At 43.6% G+C, this 20,799-nt stretch overlaps 1 protein-coding gene across 5 annotated transcripts in view; it reads right to left on the bottom strand.

The window, feature by feature from the left end:
• The window catches only part of LOC130524891 (cadherin-22-like), a 115,876-nt gene that overhangs the window by 50,160 nt on the left and 44,917 nt on the right, over positions 1-20,799 (bottom strand). For all 5 annotated transcript variants that reach the window (XR_008950277.1, XR_008950276.1, XM_057031410.1 and 2 more), the window contains one exon: positions 1,690-2,568. Coding sequence is in view for 3 of the 5 variants with exons in the window: in XM_057031410.1 (XP_056887390.1) it covers positions 1,690-1,950 (261 nt within the window). In the remaining 2 variants the exon portion in view is untranslated. The remainder of the gene's footprint in view (positions 1-1,689; positions 2,569-20,799) is intronic.

The following is a 20,799-nucleotide window of genomic DNA, read 5'->3' on the forward strand; positions in this document are numbered from 1 at the left end:
TCCTCAGTCGTGCTCTATCTAGTTTATGGAATGGAACTTCAGCAAATGCTCATACATTTTATATTTCGTGAATTTAATGTTCAGTTTTGAAGTACCTTTTTTCAGGTTGGTAAGTGGTTCCTACTTTTCGTGACACTTCTAAAAAAGAGTTAATGGAGACATGCTTCCTATTCTTTACATTTACCTTCACCAAGGAGAAAGGAAAGGCTCAATTTGGATGTTGTGATACATAAACTCACATCTACCACTGGATGTTTTCAGACCTGTCCTGATAAATTTTGTTAATATAAACTCTGGGCCATTTTCCCTTCATATTTTTAGATTATGTGGATGGAAATAAGTGGGCTGGGACCAAGGGTTCCACTGCTGGTTGACAGTGAGAGTATTTGCGTGTAAACCAGGGCTTTTTGCACATTACTCACACTTTGACACACTCTTAGAATGTCATGTTAATGAAATTTGCTTCTCTGTGGAGGTGAAAAGTTGGTGTTACGTTCACACATTATGTGATTAATAGATTCTTATCAAACACAATCTGCCCTCCACCCCTTGAGCACATGCACGTGCATTTAAAAAAAATCACAAATGCACTCAGCACCTTTGTGTTACTGTCAAGATGCAAAATGTGTTGTTTTAAAATAATGAATTGGGAATTTGTAATTGTCATTTTCAACCCAATATAACAAATGGCTTGCTGGAGTTGTACTACAGAGGCAGCTACTAAAACTCCAGCCAGGGGCACAGGCAGCAGCGGTGTGTAGGAGGGACAACTCTGCCGAGATTTCTAAGTCTTTAGGTGTGAGTCTAGTACAAAAAGGAAGCAGATTTCATTTGCAGAAAAGCACAACCATTTTCCCAAAGTCTCTTTTGAAACCGAGAAGAAGGCGTCATCAAATCAGAAAACAAAATTTAGCTCCCACAAGAGTAACACTGGCAAAGTAAATCTGCTTTTGTGAAAGAAAATTCAATGAAAATGTGACGTCGGATGAAATGGACTGATACAAACACAAAATTGATGAATTATAAACTAGGACAGCAAAGAAGGGCAGACAGACGCTGGAACAAACCGACTCCACCGTGACTCGACAAAAGCAACGGTGAGACGTTCGGTGAGTTTTACTGTTATGAAACCACACTGGAACGCTGACAGTACTTACAGAGGATGGTTCGATGCAAATATCAAATACATGAAGAAAATCTAATACATAAAACCAAATATTTTTTAAAAATGAAGCAAACATTTACTTACATGGATGGATGGATGGATGGATGGATGGATGGATATAATATCTCAAACATTAACAGAATAACTGTGGGTGTTTTAATGTTAAGCTGCTGGTTTGCGAGATCATAAAAATAAACACTTTATTGCACATTTGCTGTTTATTCAATTGCGATTACAGTAAGAGCATATTAGTTTGAGTCTGTTACATGGAAAACCTACCGTGTTAGTGCAATTACATCAACTTAACTCTGCCTGTCAACGTTGCGCAATATTTTGTGTGGTTTGCGTCAACGTGGATGACGAGAATACTTAACACATCGTGGTCTTTGGGGAACATCTAGGTCTGTTGGAGTCGAATACGGAACTTTTTGGGCGATTTTCCGAAAAAATGTAGAGGTTCAGAAATTTGCTTTCAAAAATGCTACAGAAACACACGAGGGATAAAAACAAAAAGGGCGTCTTACCTTCCCTACGTAGAGCGGCTCAGTGCCCGTGTACTCCTCCACCACGAAAAACTGGTTCCACACCCAACCTCTCTTAACGCGTTCTAGGGATGAGGGTCCGTGGTCCTCTTTCCTCCCTCCTGAGGTTGGACTACTAGTCCTTGAGGCCTCGCAATAACCAAAACGGCAAACACTAAGAAGCCCCAGGGCTGCCAACAGTGTCCAAACCCCTGCAGTCCAAGAAGTAGCCATTTTGAGAACTAAATAAAGATTAAAATTCATGTAAAATAAGGGATGTGTGAAAAACTGGTAGGTTTGCGTAACTTCTGTCCTATAGGAAACAGATGCAGACTTAAGAAGTTAGGTAAAAAGTCAAAAGTAAATCCATGGGATCACAAAATAATCAGAGACTGTTTGCACACTGTACAGCAAGGTCAAGGAGCATATTTGATTTTTACCGCCTGCATAGTCCAGCTTCACTGTAACAATGGCGCCTATTCTTGTCCAGTCAAACGCTTGAACAAAAATAGTGCAAAACAAAAAAAAGTTTTTCAAAAATCAATAGTTTTGAAGGAACGGGTCACTTGTTCAAGAAAAATCTCAGGAAATGTAGATATATTCCACTCATCTGTGCTTTGTCACTTGCTGGTTTCGATACAAAGCTGCACTTGAAATTACGGCAGCGCTGCTCTTTAAAATGTCACGACTTCACTTTCCAAAGCAGAATCCTTCAAGTGAAAAAAGGTCATCTGATTTTATTGTCGGTGATTTTGTTTGATGTTGGGAAATTTCCCCTCCAGAGCCATCCAGTGGATCGGAAAGTTCATTCTTCAGAGGCGCTACGGTTTTCTTTGGCCATCACAACGCCACCAGTGATTCAGAGGCATGAAACAGACAGACCTGCGGACAGACAGAGGAAAGAGACCAAAAAAAATCAGAGGCGAAATGTGGGTTTAATTAAATAAAAGTAGCTGTTGTGATCTGGAGGATCTGCTGTTGTCAGAAACAACTGCGACGTCTCTTAATGTGCACTGTGAAGCGGACAAGGACGGAACAGTGAGGGAAGGAAATTAGAGAGAGGAGAGAGAGAAGGTGGTGCGACGCAGAGGAAGGTCCTGGTTCATTGCCCACCGGACCCAAAGCATCTGTCTGCCTTTCGTCTGGCTGATGGAGCGGCCCAGCATCAGCCAGCTGATTAATTGCATGAGGGAGCACTAATTGGATAATAGTTTTAATCAATTAATTCCATCCAATGAGGCAACAACTACCTAATACTTCAGACAAACACTGGAAAGAGCCAGGAAGGGCAGATCTCGAGGAACGCAGACACAGGTTGTACAGAGGGCCGTAGTTAACGGAGCAGAGAGTGATTGGAGGGGGGGGGGCAAATAATGAGTGACAGTGTGTGCTTTCCGTGGCTGTGGATATGATTAATGGGATCCGTGGAACTATGGAACGGAAGGCCGACGATGGGGTAAAAAGGGGGACAAACAATAACATTAGCTACGTCTTTAGTCCTGTGACCTCCACAAAGGAGAATCACAAGAGCGTTCGGAAGAGCTACAGGCCGGCAGGTACCTTAACCTATTGTGTTTCTGTGGGGTGAGAGAGGACTTCTAATCTCACACTCCCCCATCCCAGGAGCAAAGTCAGTAGATCCGGAAATAATTCTTTCTCAGCCTGTTGGCCGAGGCAATGTCCGTGGTATTGGAAACCAACTGCTCTGGGGGCGTCCAATCTCCAGAGCAAACAGTTCAAAAAACCAGCTTCAGTGGCTCAGGCGTCATTCTTCTCTTGTCCACAGTTGAGGTTGTTAACGAAGCGGGAGCGCAGGTACAGTCGGATTTACACACGTGATAGTGATGTTCTGATGCAGGAATGAGTCGATAGAAATAGAAATGTGACTGTAAATATATGACATATTGCACACCGATGTCTTAAAAATTAAGGAGGACAAAAGTGGATTGAGTTCACTTTCAAAATTCCCTTAAACCTGCATCTGGACAACATGAACATGTCATGTGCAGACCTCCAGGTGGCTCGTTGCCATCAACTGTAGCATCAACATCACCACGTCACCAGTGCGTTAAGACTCTGAGTCTTTGGTCCAGTTTAGCTTTGTCGTCTTTAATCGGCTAAAGAATGGTATCAGTCATCAGCTGCTGCTGGTTTGTCGCCCCGTGCTGCTGCTATCCTCACCGGTGGTTAGCGTAGCAGCTGCAGCAGCCCCGATGCCCCGCGGCACCTGCCCCAAGGGACTGATTTTCCTGTCCCTCGGCTTCTCTGTCAAATATTAGAGCACCCTCACTGTTTCACATCTGGGATGTTTTAAGCACAGGTGTGAAGGAGGGGATCAGTCTATGTTACTGGGCTCTATGTGACTGGGGTCAGCCTGGGACTAGCCAGCCTGGAATGCGGACTATTCAGATCATTGAGGGAGATTTAAAGCAACCTATGAAACTGACACAGACTGTTAGCCTACATCAACGAGCTGATTTAGGAGAAACTGTAGACGCAACACAGCTCAGCATCCAGTAAATGTACACAAAAGCAGGAACAGGAACATTCCATGAGAGTGACAGACAGGAATAAGCTCACACTTCCACTCTCGACTGAGTCGTCGAGAACATGGTGCTCCATGTATGTTTGGCATCGACAGCCCTCATTTCCATGATTTACCTGGAGGAGTGTGAGATACCTGCTGACTCTACCAGCGTGTCTCCCCGACCCGCCACACAGACATGAGAAAAAATGTGGCGAGGCGCTTTTCTGAATCTCCACAGAGACAGAACTGTGTCCTTCTGAGGCCGGCCATCCTCTCTTTTGGGAGAAGCAACTTCTATGGGTTGTCCCAGCAGAAGCTGATGTGTTGCTGACTCTAAAGCGAAGAACCAAAAGATCACTGCTTATCAACGTGCCACATTACTACCCCTGAGGACAGTAATCCTCCACCTTCTGATCAGGCCCCAGAAATACGCAGGAATGTAGAGGTCTGGGGCAACAGCGAGGAGGTAGCAGAGCTTTATCCAGGCAGAAGCCAGCTGCTGATGAAGGTAGAGATAAACATTACAAGCAAACGCAGAGATCAATGCGATACAGGCGAAATGCAGCACAAGCCACAAATATTCAAATATAAAACAGGTAGTTCTCTTTTCCATCAGGGAGCACTGAGCTTCGAATCGTTCACAATCTTCAGGCACATGATGACACGTCGTCGCGACACTAAAAATGTATTTTATGAAAAGCTCATCATCAACCTCTTGCACGTGTCTGTTGTTGCGTTCTCAACAGCAGAGGCAGACCAAATAACGGGCCAAAATAAACAGCCCCCCTCTTGATTTCATGGCTGGAAGAGTAAATTGATTCTAAAAAAAAGAGAAAAAAAATCTTTTCAAGTTCCTTCTAAGATATATTGGAGCTGCGAAATGAGAACTTCAAAGAAATACAAACAATATTTTTTCCCCTCCTTTTGCCTCAAAGGCAAACGGTATTGGAAATATAATTTGCTTTTGCTATTTCTGTTGCCACCCAGTTGATAACTTAACTTTGGGGCTGGCGCTTCGAATCTGTGTAATTAGAAAACATTTGGATGATTTCCTCCCCCCACATCTACCCAGGGCCCAGATGTTGCTCTACAAATGCCACCATTTATCGAGCACCAACTGTTTTCTGTCTGAAAACAAACCTACACTCCAACTCTTTCTGTTCAGCCTTCCCACTTGGGGGAGTCATTAAGTGTGTACACATTTATTCATAATTAATCCTAAAAGAAGAACACTCTAATGAGGGAAGATGGAGAAACAGTCCTGAATTCTGAGTTTTATTTAAGCCACGTCGAGTCCGAGTAATTAACAGAACCAAATTATTCAAAGACATTTGTTCCACTGGACAGAGGCTAGAAAATATAATTAATGCTCAAAAAAGCATCTGACCTGACCCATCTTTCCTTGAATATCAATCCCTTGCCCCTTTTTCAGTTCAAAGCTATGAGCAATGGCGGTGCAGCCACACATGACCCATTAGAGTTCTGGGCTGATTCGAGCACGATTCAGCAGCCTCTCCTCAGTGGGTATGCCCAGGGTCTGCCCCGTTACGCCTGGCAGTGGACAGACAGACGCCAGCCAGGCAGGACTGATCCCTGAGAGCTGATAGGCACGGGGCCAGAGCCCCCGCAGGCGGACTCTCTGTTGCTCTGGCACACACACACACACAGTTACACAAACATCTGCAGGCATGCTACTGAGCAGCATGTGCGCCTCTGACAGATATTCTGGTCTTGCTGGAACCTTTGATATCTTATATGTAAAAGCATTGTGTGAATATATTATTGTCTGGATCGTAAAAGGTCAGGATAAAGATACTCTCATCATCTGCATGTCAGTTTTCTGTCACATCCACTCCTAAATGGAAATTGACAAACACATCAATTAAGGTTCCCGATTGAAATCCTTTGCTGTCCAGGGGATCTTTTGTTTGCAGGAGCTCCCTGCGCCCGGGTGGCTTCGCTCCAGATCCTCCCACATCCCACCACAGTCCAAGGTCATGCTTTTGGGGAATAAGTGAATCAACAGTCCTAAACGGACCTGAGGTGTGAATGTGAGTGCGGGTGGCTGTCACTGTATGTTAGCCCGGTAATGACCTGCTGGGCCCGAGTGTTGCTCCTCTCCTGCCTGAAGGCAGGAATAAAGTAGGATGGATGGCTTTATTTATGTACTGAATGTCCATGCAAATTTTAATTTTAATGGTTGCTATCTGTAAATGTGAGAAAATTGTGTGTCTGTGTGCGTGCGTGTGTGTGTGCGTAGACCCTGTTCAGCGTGTATTCCTGACTATTTCCTGGTGACTAATGTGATAGAGAGCAGCAACCTCTTGTTAGAAATATGAACATTACAGGAATTAAATCCTGGAAAACCAGATATCTCCATCGAAATCCATGTTAAGTGTGTTGGCGTGAGCGCTAGGCTACGGCAGCATGAGCTAATGTTTGGCCGTTTTAAAAAATTAATCATGTTTTGCTGACTGAGATACAAAAGAAGATATAATGTGGATACCGACTGCTTGCTTATCGTGAAAAAAAAGGTTAAGCATTTCCATAAATCAACAAGTCATCACGTAAACAAGCTGCGAGCTCCGTCGCTCTTAGGCCACGCTAAAAATAAAAAGATCAAAACTGCTGCGTACACATCAAATACTTAAACCACAGCCACTTAATGTGCACCGAAGCCTTCGCAGTTCCAAATAGGAATATTCTGATTTGACCTCATTTAGTGCAGTTTACATGTAGAGAAAATGCATTTAGAACCTTCCAATGTCGTGCCAACAAGGTATAAAGTTCAACATGTGAAGCTACAACATAAACAAGAAGAAAAACATGTTTCTGCCTGAAGGGTAGCAATAAATGAATTCCATTACAGGAAAATGTTGTTTGCTCGTGTCTCTGAAGCTGTTTTGTTCTTATTGCGCTGCGATTGTTTTTGCTTTTCTCTTGGAAACGTCTGTCAAACTGGACGAAAGCCCGACACTTCACACAGCCCCCCGAGATAATGTGCAGCATTAATACAATACTTAAGGCTGCATAATCAGGCCGTTTCCCTAAAAATAATATTACAAAAACAAAGCATTGGGCTTGGGAAAAGGCAAAAACAAAACCCACAAATATGCAAGAAAATGCTTGCAAAGTGACGTGGATGGAGGTTTAATATGATTTGTTCACTGGGAATTACAATGCAAATCAGGTTTTATTCATTACCATGACTTTTACTTCAGTTCCAGAAAAGCAAACCATGAACTGGTTTCTTGATGATAATCTGAACAAAACACACAGGTCCTAGCTCATCCTTCCATCAGAGCTCCGTACAGAAACAGCAGCTGCTGAGGAAGTGGTTAGTTCAAAGACGGCGCTGCAGCCGTGAACCATGTTTGAACTGGCCAGTGTTTTGAAGCAGGAAGCTAAAATTCCTCACAGGGCTGAGGTTTGTGCATTAGCAGAATATGTCATGCTTTAATTCATAATTCATGTTTCCACAGACATTAAACTGCTTCTGCTACCAGTCTGAAATGTTTGCTTTCCTGGGGGACTGGAACAGCATCAACAAAAAAAAGTGCATTTCTGCAGCCACAGCAGCCACACACACACACACACACACACACACACACACACACACACACACACTTTTGAACTTGTAAATGTAATTGAGTCTAAACACGAAGGCCATCTCTGTGCCAGCCAGAGACCTCAGCCATCCAGTTTTGTGTCTGACACTTTATTTCTTGTCTTTTCTGTCTCATTCTTTATTCTACACACCTCTCTGGACTTACTGTCAACAAGTTCAAAAACCCTAACCTGGTTTTCAACTTTCTGCTCCCTACTCTTGGTGTTTTTTCCTTTCTTTTCCCCCTTTCAATCCTCCCCCCATCACACTTTACGTTGTCTTCACGTCTACTTCATCTTTCTCCCTCTCTTGTGCCATCCGCGGCCACTTTTATTGGTTCTTTTATTACCTTTCTGCCCACAGACTGTTTAACAGCATCAGCATCGCTGCCTTAGCAGGTTTATTTGTCTTCCCCCAGCGTCTAACTTTCCTGTCATCTTTCTCTCCTCTTTTTAATAAAACACAGTTTAGTGTCGAGTCTCGATGTCAGTAAATCAAAGAGTCTGTCAGAAACTTACCATACACACTATGATGTGAATTTGTTTTATGCTTATTCCTGCACATAAATATGCTAACACGCCACACGCGCTATTCTACAGTGCAGTGGGACACGCTGACCCTCTATCATTAGTAGATGTGTCTTTTCTCATGGACCGCTGTATCAAAACGCACTACAAGCACCAGAGGGAAAAAAAAACACTTATTCGAGCAATTTCAGCCTAAGTAAGAAGTTTATTTTCTGAATTAATAGCCCCAGGGCAAAGACGCTGGGATATTTAGTCCCCATGGCCCACTTTTAACAGTGTATTTCTGCAGCACACTGATGTTGTGAACTGATTTTATATTTACCAAAAACATGCACACCTTAACACACACACACACACACACACCACACACACACACACACCACACACACACACACACACACACACACCACACACACACACACACAACACACACACACACACACACACACACACACACACACACAGAGCGTAGATAGCGGGACAAACCCGGTTCCGTCTTCCATTGCCAGGATCTCCACATCAGATGGATGAAAGCTGCCATCAAAGCCAGGCCCAGGAGGAGTTCAGACAGTCTGCTTATTCAAGTGAGCCCAACACAGAGCCCAATCCCCTCCACCATGCTTATTAAATAGCCCATTTTGTCATTTCCAATCCCAATTTGTCACAGTCACTTGGTTCAGCGGCACTGTGCCATGTGGTAGAGGGGCGGGGGGGCGGGGGTACTGGAGACACAACATAGCATGCTTGTTTGTGGACTGCTGTGTGTGTTGTTAAACTTCTAATTCTTGTAAATGATAGAAAGATAACACAAACTTTGGAAACAAACAGCCTGGTAATACAATAAACGTGCAAAGGAAGTGTTAATGAAGGCTCAGGTAATAGAAAAGAGGAGGCTAGAGGAAAACATCCTCTAATGACATTCTGTGGTTTCTAGTCATCATCGGATGCACATTATTCTTCATATTAAATAGTTTACATTGGAAAGTCGACGTACTGCTTGACAGCAATGCAGATAATAGTCCAGCCTCCCGGACAGATTTATAATCTGGCATTCTATCTGCCTCAGCACAACTGTCTGACACCTTTCATCCATCTGCATCAGTCAGCCTCACTGAGGTCTGACGAGGATCCAGGCTTTCTGTTGAGCTGCCAAACGCGCTGTGCTCGGGCAGCATGCTGCTAAGAACCGCGGTTGTTTGGGCCCGTCTCTCTTCCCAACAGGACTGTGCATTCTGAATCCAAAGCCTAATGTTGTATTGGCAAGTCAATGATATGCAGTCGAGCGTGTCCGCCGAGAACAGAATCTGCATCGACACTAGCAACTGTCTGGAGGACGCTATTGCCTTACATTAGGCCACCGCCTTTGCCTTCTGGTTATAATGAGAGGTGACACTTTGTCAGTAACTTGCTAAAGTCGATCTCCTAATAAGGGTAATTGCTTGCTTGCCCTCCCCATCCCCCTTTCACTTCCCTGCAGCCTTCCTAATCCACTATTAGTCCTCTCCCCGTGCCAATACAGCTCTTCAAAACTAAAAACCACCCACCCACACACCAAGATGACTCTGCCCCCGCTCTCCCCTCTCTACTTGCTTCCATTTTATGTCCTTTTTTTTTTATAAATTGCTTTTTCATAAACTTCCTCTGTGTCTTCCTCCTCACCCAGCCTCTGCTTATCCATCATTCTCTGCTCTTTTCCCACTTGACATGACTTTGTGCTCATACATGCCACAGTGTCCAGCACTGCTGCCACAGCCCCATGACTCTGCTGCCAACTGCACAATTACTAAATCGCTCATCTCACGGGTGGCTGTATCCTGGCTTTGTCTGAGAGACAGAAATAGAGTGAGGGGGAGAGAGAGGAGGAGAGAGAGAGCGAGGGAGAGAGAGAGAGAGAGAGAGCAATCATATAAATGAAACAAAAAACAAAAAGGAATGGGATCCCAAGGCACACACCAAATTGAGAGCCCAAACTTGCTATTGTGTGGCTTCTCCGCCACAAACGTGCCCATCTATGCACGTCACGCACACACGTATGAACATGTGGTCTCTGTGAAAGACAGGTGATGGCGAAGGTAGCTGACAGCTGTCAGTGCCCACAGACCCCGAATGGAGGCAGAGTGCTGGTGTCTGTCAACAGTCCGCTCAGACTCTGTCCTTAACTTCAGAGCACTTAGGACCTCTTAGGCCAATCAGAACCAACTGAAGCCTTTCAGAGTCGCTTCCAGCGGCTGAACGGACTACAGTAATGTCAACAAACTGACAGGTTTCTTTGCTCTTTTTATCAAAAATTGGTGAAGCAGAGGATATTGCACACCTGTCTTGCTGCAGCCCAATTCGGGAGGGAATTATGATATTATCTGCATATAGTGTAAACACTGTCCCTCCGTCAGTGACCTTTATGACATTGAGTTGAGTAATTTTCTCCAAATTCCTGCTAATGCAGACCTTGCATGTCCTTTAGACACTATTTGATATTTTAAAAAGTGCATTTATGTAAAAGGTGTGTAATTGACTGACCCCGTGGGTCAGTTTAAATGGTGACCATGGGTCACTGGGGCATTCAGTTGACCTGATGACCTCAGCTAATATCACTTATCATGACAGGGATATTAAACCTTAATACATATGTACAGCAGCACCATTTCTATTCATGCTGTAAAGAAGAAAGCAGGCAATTATGTGAATATGCTTGGGAAAGTGCAAAGGTTTGGGACAATCGACAATACTTGAGCACCTCCAAGGTGAGAGAGTGAGAGCGCCTGTAAACTGGGCCATCAGTGCACGTGAACTCAACCCACAATCCACGTTGACCAACGTATAGTGTGATTGTTTTGTTCAAATTCATGAGAATAAATCTGTTGTGGCACTGACCTCTAACACCTGCCGATAATGTCTGTTAGTCTGTCACCTTTTCCGTCTCTCGTCTGCCTGTCTGGAAACGGCTGACTGCGTGTTTACCCCCCCCCCCCATCCCCCACTTTGACCGCACTTCTGCTACTTTGTTCCTAATCATGTTACACACGGTTTCTCATTTTTAACGTATTCACAGGAATCAAACTTTTTGCTTTTTTACTAACATGTTTAAATAACTTTACTCTCTCCTCGGTGTAATAATCTCTAGGCATAGCAAAAATATGGAAAACAAAACAAACAGTGCACTGGCTCCTGCATACTAAGACTAGAAACTTGCAAGCCCAAATCAGTTTGCATTAAAAATGCAGCATGTAAATCCCCTGAAATGTAAATGCTCAAGTCTCTTAAAGACTCTTGACGTTTCTATCACTAACACATTTATGGTGAGACACAGGTCGGCCACCGAGAATATCTTATTTACTTTCTGAATGCATCCCAACTCTGGGCCTGAGCTAAAGAAATGCATGTATAAAAACGCACGCCACTTGATAGCGCAAGCAAAACTGATCTCCTAAGCGGGTGCACCGAGGATTCTCGTCTGTCAAATGAGCAAAGCGGTTGCAATCCATTTAGCGTGTCCGACTTCATGAATATGTAGAATATATGCAGATCGGAATATGCCAAATGCGATCTATCAGACCTGAAACTGACTGCAGTGTTTTTCCGACTTTAGCGTGTTTGAAAGGCAGGTGCAACCTGGCACAGCGTTACGCACAAATGGCTGTGGTCACTGTGGCGAGAAGGAGGCATAGGTGCAAAGACAGATGCGGGGAGATTGTGTGATGCAGGATCTTCCATGTCTGTGTCAAGATATTTGGCCCCTCAGGACTGAAAAAGGGTGAGACGTATCATCTATCCAGCAATGCCATGTTTGAGCTAGCGCAGGCAATTTCTTTTTTGCTCGTTATTTGGGATCTGAGTAGATCATGGCCCTGCGTGTTCTGTTTGGCGAGCTCAGCCTTGAGAGGACCAAACCAGTCCAGAAGCTGCTGGGCCAAATATATGGGAGGGAAAAAGGAGTGATAAAGAAACACCGGCATGAGTGGGATTATCACTCCTGATTTCACTTTCTGAGCTCCCTGCCCACATCTCAGAAGTCCCAAGGGACGATCGCCAAAGAAATCATGCAACAGCACGGAGCGCTGATGAGAGGCAGCGCGTTCGCTGCCACGCTCCCAGCGCACATTCCAAAATGACATTCTTGTATTCGCATTAAGGGTAGCTGAACATGTTACTCGTGGGTAAAAGGTCAAGGCTTCAAGCCCCAAGACAGATACTATACGTGAGGTAATAATTACATAGCAGCAGCAGGAATTAAAGGGAACTTTAGTGTATGTCAGCAGTCCGTCAGCCACTGTCCTCCTCCAGTGGTGCAGAAATGTCAGTTTTGGGAAAGTGACACGAGCAGAGGCGACGGCCTATCCGGTCCTGTCGAGTGATCTGCAGCAGATCCTCGACACAGAATGACACAAAACACATAAAATAGATTTTATCCCGTTTAGCAGCTATTGATTTTCACTGACTCCTCGAATAGCCTGGGAAGTTTTCCTGCTGGGGATAAGCACCAACAGAAAATATCAGCTTTAAAATCAACCACAACATTTTAACAAATTCAAGCCTTCCGACTTCAATCAAATGAAAGTGAATATAATGTCCCCGACGCACAGCATACATAACACAGAAAACTCTTAACACGCTCTTAATCCAAGAGTAGATTTTCATCAGAACGGAGACAATTATTCCATTTGTTTTCCTTGGGAAAGAAGATAGAAGAGTGGCTCTAATATTGTTCCTCCCAAATTGATCCTTGTGTTGATCCTGCTGCAGGCTTATTCTGAGTGACAATAAACACTGTTGTGCCTCCCAATGAGAGGTCTAAAGAAAATCCATGCAAATGAAAGCAAACATCACAAACAGCCAATTAGCTGAAACGCTCTGTCACCAGCGTCGTGTTCTTCATGTTTTGTTTTTTTTCATGTCGAGCGACATTAAAACAAAAGCTTGCATGAAAGCACCGCCCTTTGTTACACATTAATAAAAATAAAATGAGCATTTGATTCAATAATCTTGATTTATTTTCCTCACCAACGGCCATACGGGCTATATGGATCTCCGAGCTATGTCTAATTATGGGATTGATAATGATATTACGCCACTCTTTGGAAACATAATTAATCATTTCCTGTCCTCAAGTGGCACAGATTTTAGTCTTTGAATAGAGAAACAGCTGCTAACTGCAGACAAAACTGAAGATTTTGCACAGCTGGTCTGTTATTACCCTGAGGAGCCTACGGGGGGATTTAAAGGCCTCATCAAACAATTCAAAGAATGCTGTCAACTCCTGTCACGCAAGGTGGCCCCAACTCATTGACAACCTGAGAGATTTGAAAATTCAGGCCTTTTCCTGCCTCCAACACATGATTTCACTACTGTTCTCTCTAGATTTGCTGGGGCTGAGGCTGGAGAACCACATTTTGGCCATATATTGGTTATTTCTATGCTGTTGTGTTTGCTAGTTCCTTTTCTGGTTGTCAACGTGACCCTCGTCCCTGTACTGCCATTGTGTGTTTAAACTATGTGAAAACCTTCCTTCTCCTTGAGCGTCGACCAAAAATTCATCACAAAAACATCCATTCCTGACACACGTGTGCCCCCCCCTGCATTCAAGTGCTCGCTGATGGAGGAATGCTGGGTTGCAGTAAATTAAATTGTACTCTCGACCTGCTTGAGTGGCACGAGATAACTTTGGCATCTAGAGTCGGTGCGATATAAATTAAAAGGACTTGACTAAAGTGCAGTCGTTTATCTTTGTGTGCAGCGGTAGGCATTTCTCCCTCTCCATTTCAATATTGTCAGTATATCCCACACAGCCTGATTTGACACTTTTGACAGGTTTCAACTTCAGTGTATTAGTTATTAGAATTATGTAAAATGTGAAAAGGAAATGGCTGAATTTTAAAAGCACCATGACTGTAATGCATTTTATGTATAGATAAATACGATACATCTTGTACCTCGCTGTCCAACTCCAACTTCTCTTAGTTCCATCCTGGCTCTGGTTGAGCAGCCAGTGTTTTCTTAAGCACATAAGAAGATGAGGGTTTATAGATTCCCCCTCGCTAAATCTCACAGACTGTTAAGTAACGCGAGTTTAAAAACAATTCATGTGATTCTGCTTCGAGCTCCATTTCGCAGTCATGGTTGGTGCGCCACTAAATCATGTTCAGTTGCACTGGCAACTCTGAAAACGCAAGTGTGAAAGCAACCGGGCGCATCCCGTGCATCCTATTTTGGAGAACTGGAAGCAATGAATACAGAGCAGCAGAGTCCGCCTACAGCAACTGATTTCATATAATAGCCACTTCACAGGACATACCTCCTCATCATCTCAGAGAGCCTTTTCCAAAATCAATAGTTGGCTGAACATTTACTTCATCATAGTCTCTCACACACACAGGCGGGCTTGCACAATAGAAATAGCAATCCCTCCTTTCTTTTTCTTCTGTGCTCTCTGCAGTCTGCACAGACCCGATGCTTTTGTGTCTGATTTGTGTTAAATGTCCTGAAAGTCATTATAAACAGTCCATTTGTTTAATATAACATGTTTTCTGAGACCATATTAATACTTGTTCCTATCATTAGTTCTTATATCCCTCTAAGGAAATGGCACGACGAGCAACACGAGGTGTGGGACCAACATGCAGTCATAGATAAACAAGCGCGGGCTGCTTGGATAAACGCATAGATCACAACCCCAACGTGAACTCTGCTGAGAGGGTCGTTACAGTACCCATTTGTTTTCTGAAGCCATCCGATTGTGGGTCAGGGGAGCCTGAGTCGACAGCTTACGGGGCAAAAAGTCAAATAAAACAAAGTGCTTCAGTATCAGACACAAAAGAATTTGCTGCTCCTGCCCAGCAGCAATATAAATGGGGTGGCACGAGACGGCTGAGGCTCATGGGGAGAAAAAACAGAAGAGGGGCGAAGCTGGCGACATACACGCTGGAAGCTGGCTGATTGTATTTTTTGCTTCACTTTATTGTCAGTAAATAAGGATGCAACTGCTTAGGCCTGTCACTGAAAGGCTTTTGCATTCGTGAGCGCGTCTTTGCTGCCTTTTATTTTTGACTCACCCTAAAACCAATCCTATCTGCTATCAAAGCAAGTGTGCTGGCTGGGCGTGCTCCCTCTGTCAGACAGTGACTACAGTATGACTGACAAGCTCATTACAGTATCCCCATTACGATATTGCCTAATCAATCAATTCATTGTGCTCTCCTCGAGGCAGAAAAGGCAATCTTTTGCATGAAAAAGACCCTTGCAGCAACGATTCCAGGGAGGGGAGTGGATGAGCATAGAAAAATAGTGACCTTCAATTGTATCAGCTGTACAACTGGTGGCATCAGCACCCATTCTGATTAAAACAGAAACTGTATAATAAAAGGAAACGTTATCTACTGCTCACTACTGAACAAAGCTCGAAAAAGGAAAAAATTCCTTAACAGAAATCCAGCCGCCCACTTTTCCGTGAAGTCGTCTCCCTCATTTCGTAAATGACACCTTTGAAGTGGGCTCACTTGCTTCCCGCTGTGGTCGCCGTATGGCTGCAAACACACAATCGGGACAGCGAGTTTGCGGCATCACGACCACTATCATTAGAGTAGCTTTGAAGTTATCATTACCAGCGTCAGTTATCATTACCAGCCTCAATAAATAAATAATGTCCATTAGAAGTCAATCACAAACACAGCGTGTGGGCACAGGTCCAACAGATGGAGGAAAATATGTGGGAAAAGAAGATGGACTTTAGAACCAGCCAGTAAAACAACTCATTTCATTGAGCTGTGATAATGTCCTGCAGCCCAGACATTATAGCCTGAAGATGTATATTTCTATCACTTTATTTTCATTTATGTAGCTGTTTCTACCATGAGGAATAATAGTGGCAGTACTCCGCTTATTTATCGGTTTGTTGAAAAAAATACAGCAAGTTTGAAGACGGCGAGAAAAAACACATACGTCATAGACAATGCATGTGTATTCTATACAAAACATATAACCGGTCAGCTCTCAGAACACTGGGTCCAGCAGTAAAGGCTTTGATTCTTGCACCGGCGTCGTGACTGGTTCCTGGATGTCATTTTATGTGAGTTCTGCCTTATTTCCATTGTTTGGCCCTGGACAGCTCGGTGCGCTAAAATCTCCTTCACATTAGGAATTACGGAGGGAAACAGGCCCAACCTTATTCTGGCTGAACAATCGTGCCTCCGTGGATGAACTGAAGTATCAGTTTGTCACAGATTGTTGCAACCAGCACTGATGATGACAGCAAGGACACAAAATTAGGAACTAATCAGTCAGGAGAAGAGGAGAGTGTTTATCTGTGGCTACTGGCTGTAAAACCGTTCCCCTGACGCCGTCTGTCACTCACTCATTGTATCTCACACTGGTACCGACAGAAGAAGCAATTTCTGGACTGCTTCTTCAGGACTTCATGCTGTGCTTTTAACAAGAATGGATTTCCAACCATGCACAGCCAGTAGAGCCCACGTATACAGTATACCTGTAAATGTCCGTTTAGAAGTCTAAAATAACCTGGTTAGAATTTGAACAACTGTCGCGGGGGAAAATGGCTGCTCCTTAAGTTGTTGATAAATGCCTTAAGTTAATGTCAACTTCACCAAGGGAGGCGATGGCAAGAGGTAAGAAATAGGGGTGAAACCTTGGGATTGATCAACGAGATCTGGAGAGTGAGGGGCTAATGGAGAAGCATTAATAAATTAGGAGAAGCACGCCAGAAAAATACACCCTGTGCGGCGTGTCCCACCTCAAGCAGAGGACAATTATAGTGTGCGTCCATGTCAGCTTTCAAACTTCACTTCCCTTCATTTTTCTTAATTACCGGGCAAATATTCTCTCCACATCTGCCTCATTAGCTACTTTGTTCGGCATTGAGTGATGTCACAAAGATGATAGAGGGACGGAGCAGTCATGCATGCAGGGAGGAAAGATGAGGTGACCAAGAGCTCTTGTCTTTAGACCAAGATTAGGGCACTCAAATGGTGCTCCAACTGCATCCAGCTACTGTTAGTCGATCCATAACACTGACAGGCAAAATGACTATAGATTATGGTTTTGATGCCTGACCCAGTGCTGCCTTGTGAGTTGAATGGGTGCTATGAATTTTAAAGGGTTATCTCTTCCCAGCAGGCGCCTCTCCCATTGAGGGGGAAAATGCCTCCGTGTTGGTACTCAGCTATTGTCTCAAATGAGGAATGTAAGTGGCGCAAACAAAGCTAAATATATGGCAAATGCCAGCAAGACACCCCCCCACCCCCCACACACACCTACTAAATGGAAGCCGTGTTATTAATATTCAAGCTGCCAACTCTTTCTATTAGGAAAAAAAAGCTATAGACTGCAATCATCCAGACGTGTATCAAAAACAAGCACATCGCAAAAGAAAATTACTGTTTTAGTTCATTAGCGGTGCGAACCTGCATCCTTTTATTTTTTGGAAAACCCAGTGGGCTTTTGCCTATTTTCTCCAATTTAGAAAATCTTGTTAAGTCACCCGTCCCTAGAATCTGTTCACTTCTCTCTCTAAGAGTTCTCTACCTTTTGTCTTGTCTCCCTCTTTTCACTCTCGCTCTGTGGCGCCTTCCAGAACGGAGCAGCGAAAATTGTTATTCCCAAGTCATTATCTTATTTGTGCGTCTCCACTCGGCTGTAAATCCTCCAGGTATTCCGCCATATTCTCTATTAACTCCACTGCAGTCAAGCTTCAACTGCCAATCACAAAACATTACCGAGGGAGAAGAGGGGAATTGAGACAAAGACAAGGGGAGACGAAGACACGGGCTAACAGAAAATGTGATTGAGAAATAGCAGAGAGGCTGGAAACAGGAAATGGACAAAAGGAGGAGAATAAAAGCTAAAGGATTTTGTTGGCCAATGAGACTGAAGGATGGAGGGAAAATAGAAACAATGGGTTGAAAACTCAACATTTTCCATTCCACTTTAGTGATGTGGCGCCTGTTACAATCGAAATTATGTCTAAATTGTCGCAGTCAGCTGGAGAATTTTCATTTCATTAGCATAAACGAACTGTAGTCTTTATAGTAAATGTGATATGAACCATCTTTAAAACTAGCACTTCAATCCCAATGGCGTGTTGCAGTCTCTTTAACAAGATGCTGTGATCAGCTGAATGAAAGGCAGCACTGAGGTCCAGCAGACAAGTGCAGAGACAGTCTGAGGCTACGAGAAGATCATTAGCAGCTTAAACAAGCGCTGTTTCTGCACCAAGATGAGCTCTGAATCCTGACTGAAACGTTTCAGACAGACTGTTCCTCTGCAGGTGGTTGAGTAATTGAGTCAGCACCAAACATGAGGTTGGGTTGAGGCCAATAATTTGCTTTTGTAGGATTTCTGCAATTTTTAGATTCAGTAAGTCAAGGACATAAACTGTATTTAAGGGGAGAAAAAAAAACTATTTAGCCTTGAACTGAAGTGTTAATCAAGGGCAAACTCCCTCCATAAGAGTGCTGAGATAAAGACTAACAGACATGTGGTGCATTCAATAATTAATAGCATCACTACTAATTACTCATTATTAGTAATTAGTAGTCATAGTAGTAACTGCTCATCTGGTCCTTCTGATGTAATTAATCTATTTTATAGGCCAGTAATTATTCTAATTTATAAGCCAGACTGTCTTTATAGGTAAAACTTGAGCGCACATTTAAACCCAGAATATTTTTCAAGTTGACTGTGATGGTCAATGGTGCCATCAGAAGAGAAGCAGGAAAACTCCCTGGAGAAGGCAACATTTCCTCTGTACGCCTACATACGGATGGAACTGGAAAAGGCCCGGGCCACAATGGATCCCAGGACCTTCTTGCTGTAAGGTGACTTTGCAGTTTTTAGAAAAGAATTAGTACAGAATTAGTACCTAAATGCATTCGCAGGAAGCCACCTAAAACATGAGCTAAATTCCATATCCGTAGGTGTCTCCTCTACCTTTCAAGGCAACTGAGCCCTTTTTAGCGAGGTATTTCTGCGCACACATTGCAGCAGCGAAGCCGTGAAAACATCTGCCCTTGCCACCACACAAGCACCAAATTTAGGCGACAGATTAGCACCACTGAGAGTGAAAAGGTTTTATTTAAAGTAATGACTTACATGTAAGCAGAGTAAGTGGTCCTCTAGAAAAGCGTCACCTTTCCACCGCATTCAGTTGTTTTAGTTAAGGATGCTTCAGAGCCAAACAACGCCCACATCTCACTCAACACACAATCAGATGTTTTCAGGTAGCGAATGTGTGAAAAACACTCTGTCTGATGTGCTAAGATATAACAGAATGACTGGAACAAATGTAGAAACTCTTGAGAATTCACTCTCTGCTGCTGAAAGTGCTCATGTTGTATGCTATATACATATAAATAGTTTGAAAATACCCCCCTCCCTGGGTAATTCTGGAGTACATTCAGGCTACAGCTTTACATACTTTTTTAACCTAATGCTCTCTGGGATGACTTCAAGTGGCTTCTGAGGGCTTCCCACACTTTATCTACTTTATATTTCAAAATCTATTATTTTTATACACCGGCGAAGAGTCAAGTCTTTTTTTTAACTTTCTTCTTTTTTTCCAACCGCGTGGTGGTTAAAAGTGCACGCAAAGGTTGCTGCTGAGAGCGAGACAGAAAATGGCAGCTGAGTGGCTCCAGAATAAAGCTGTCCGGGAGCCAGAGATGTACAGATGGGGATTTTAGCATAGCAATGCACGATTTAAAACAGATACATGTTAAGACGTTTACGGATAATGCCCAGATAGTATTTTAGGGAATGCAACGACTTATGGTGATTTTAATATCCTGACGTTTCTGTAAATGTTGTGCTGTAGTCAGACTAAAATGGGCTAAAGGGCTGCATCTTCCACCTGGCACGTGACATCCTGGCCGTTGCCAGGGCAACGCTGTGGAAACAGAAAAGATTCTATACCCAGCAAGATCAAGACTCTGAATACTCTCGAACAATCGAGGTCGCCGTGTGGCTAAGGTGTGTGTTGGGGAGCAATTTGTGCGCTGGTGATGCTGCACGGTAACATTTGACCAGGGACCAAAGAAAACCGGCTCTACAATCAACAGGTGACTCTTCAACGCACAATTGAGGTGCCGAACTAAGATGGCACAAATACCACACTCTTAAGACTGAATTGAGACTCACCATCGTCCTGGCAAATTTTTGCACCGTACTTGAAGGTATTATCCAAGGTCTCGGCTACATATACTCAACTGTGTGCGAGCATTTCATCGCTCATTTTGTCTTCAAGGTTAAAAGTAATTTTACAGCAAAAGCCTGTGAGTTTACATGTTTTATAACTGGCCCTTGCTCTGGTTGCTGCACACAATGTGCCTTTAAGAGGTAATTTTGCATCTTTTTCAGAACATAATCGCAGACGGCACTTTTATTCAAGTTTTGAAAAGTCAGTGGTGCCACTCCCTTTGTGGGAGGTTTTATACACACAAAAACGGTGT

Source organism: Takifugu flavidus, chromosome 4 (assembly GCF_003711565.1).
Source record: "Takifugu flavidus isolate HTHZ2018 chromosome 4, ASM371156v2, whole genome shotgun sequence".
In the NCBI taxonomy this organism is placed as follows: domain Eukaryota; kingdom Metazoa; phylum Chordata; class Actinopteri; order Tetraodontiformes; family Tetraodontidae; genus Takifugu; species Takifugu flavidus.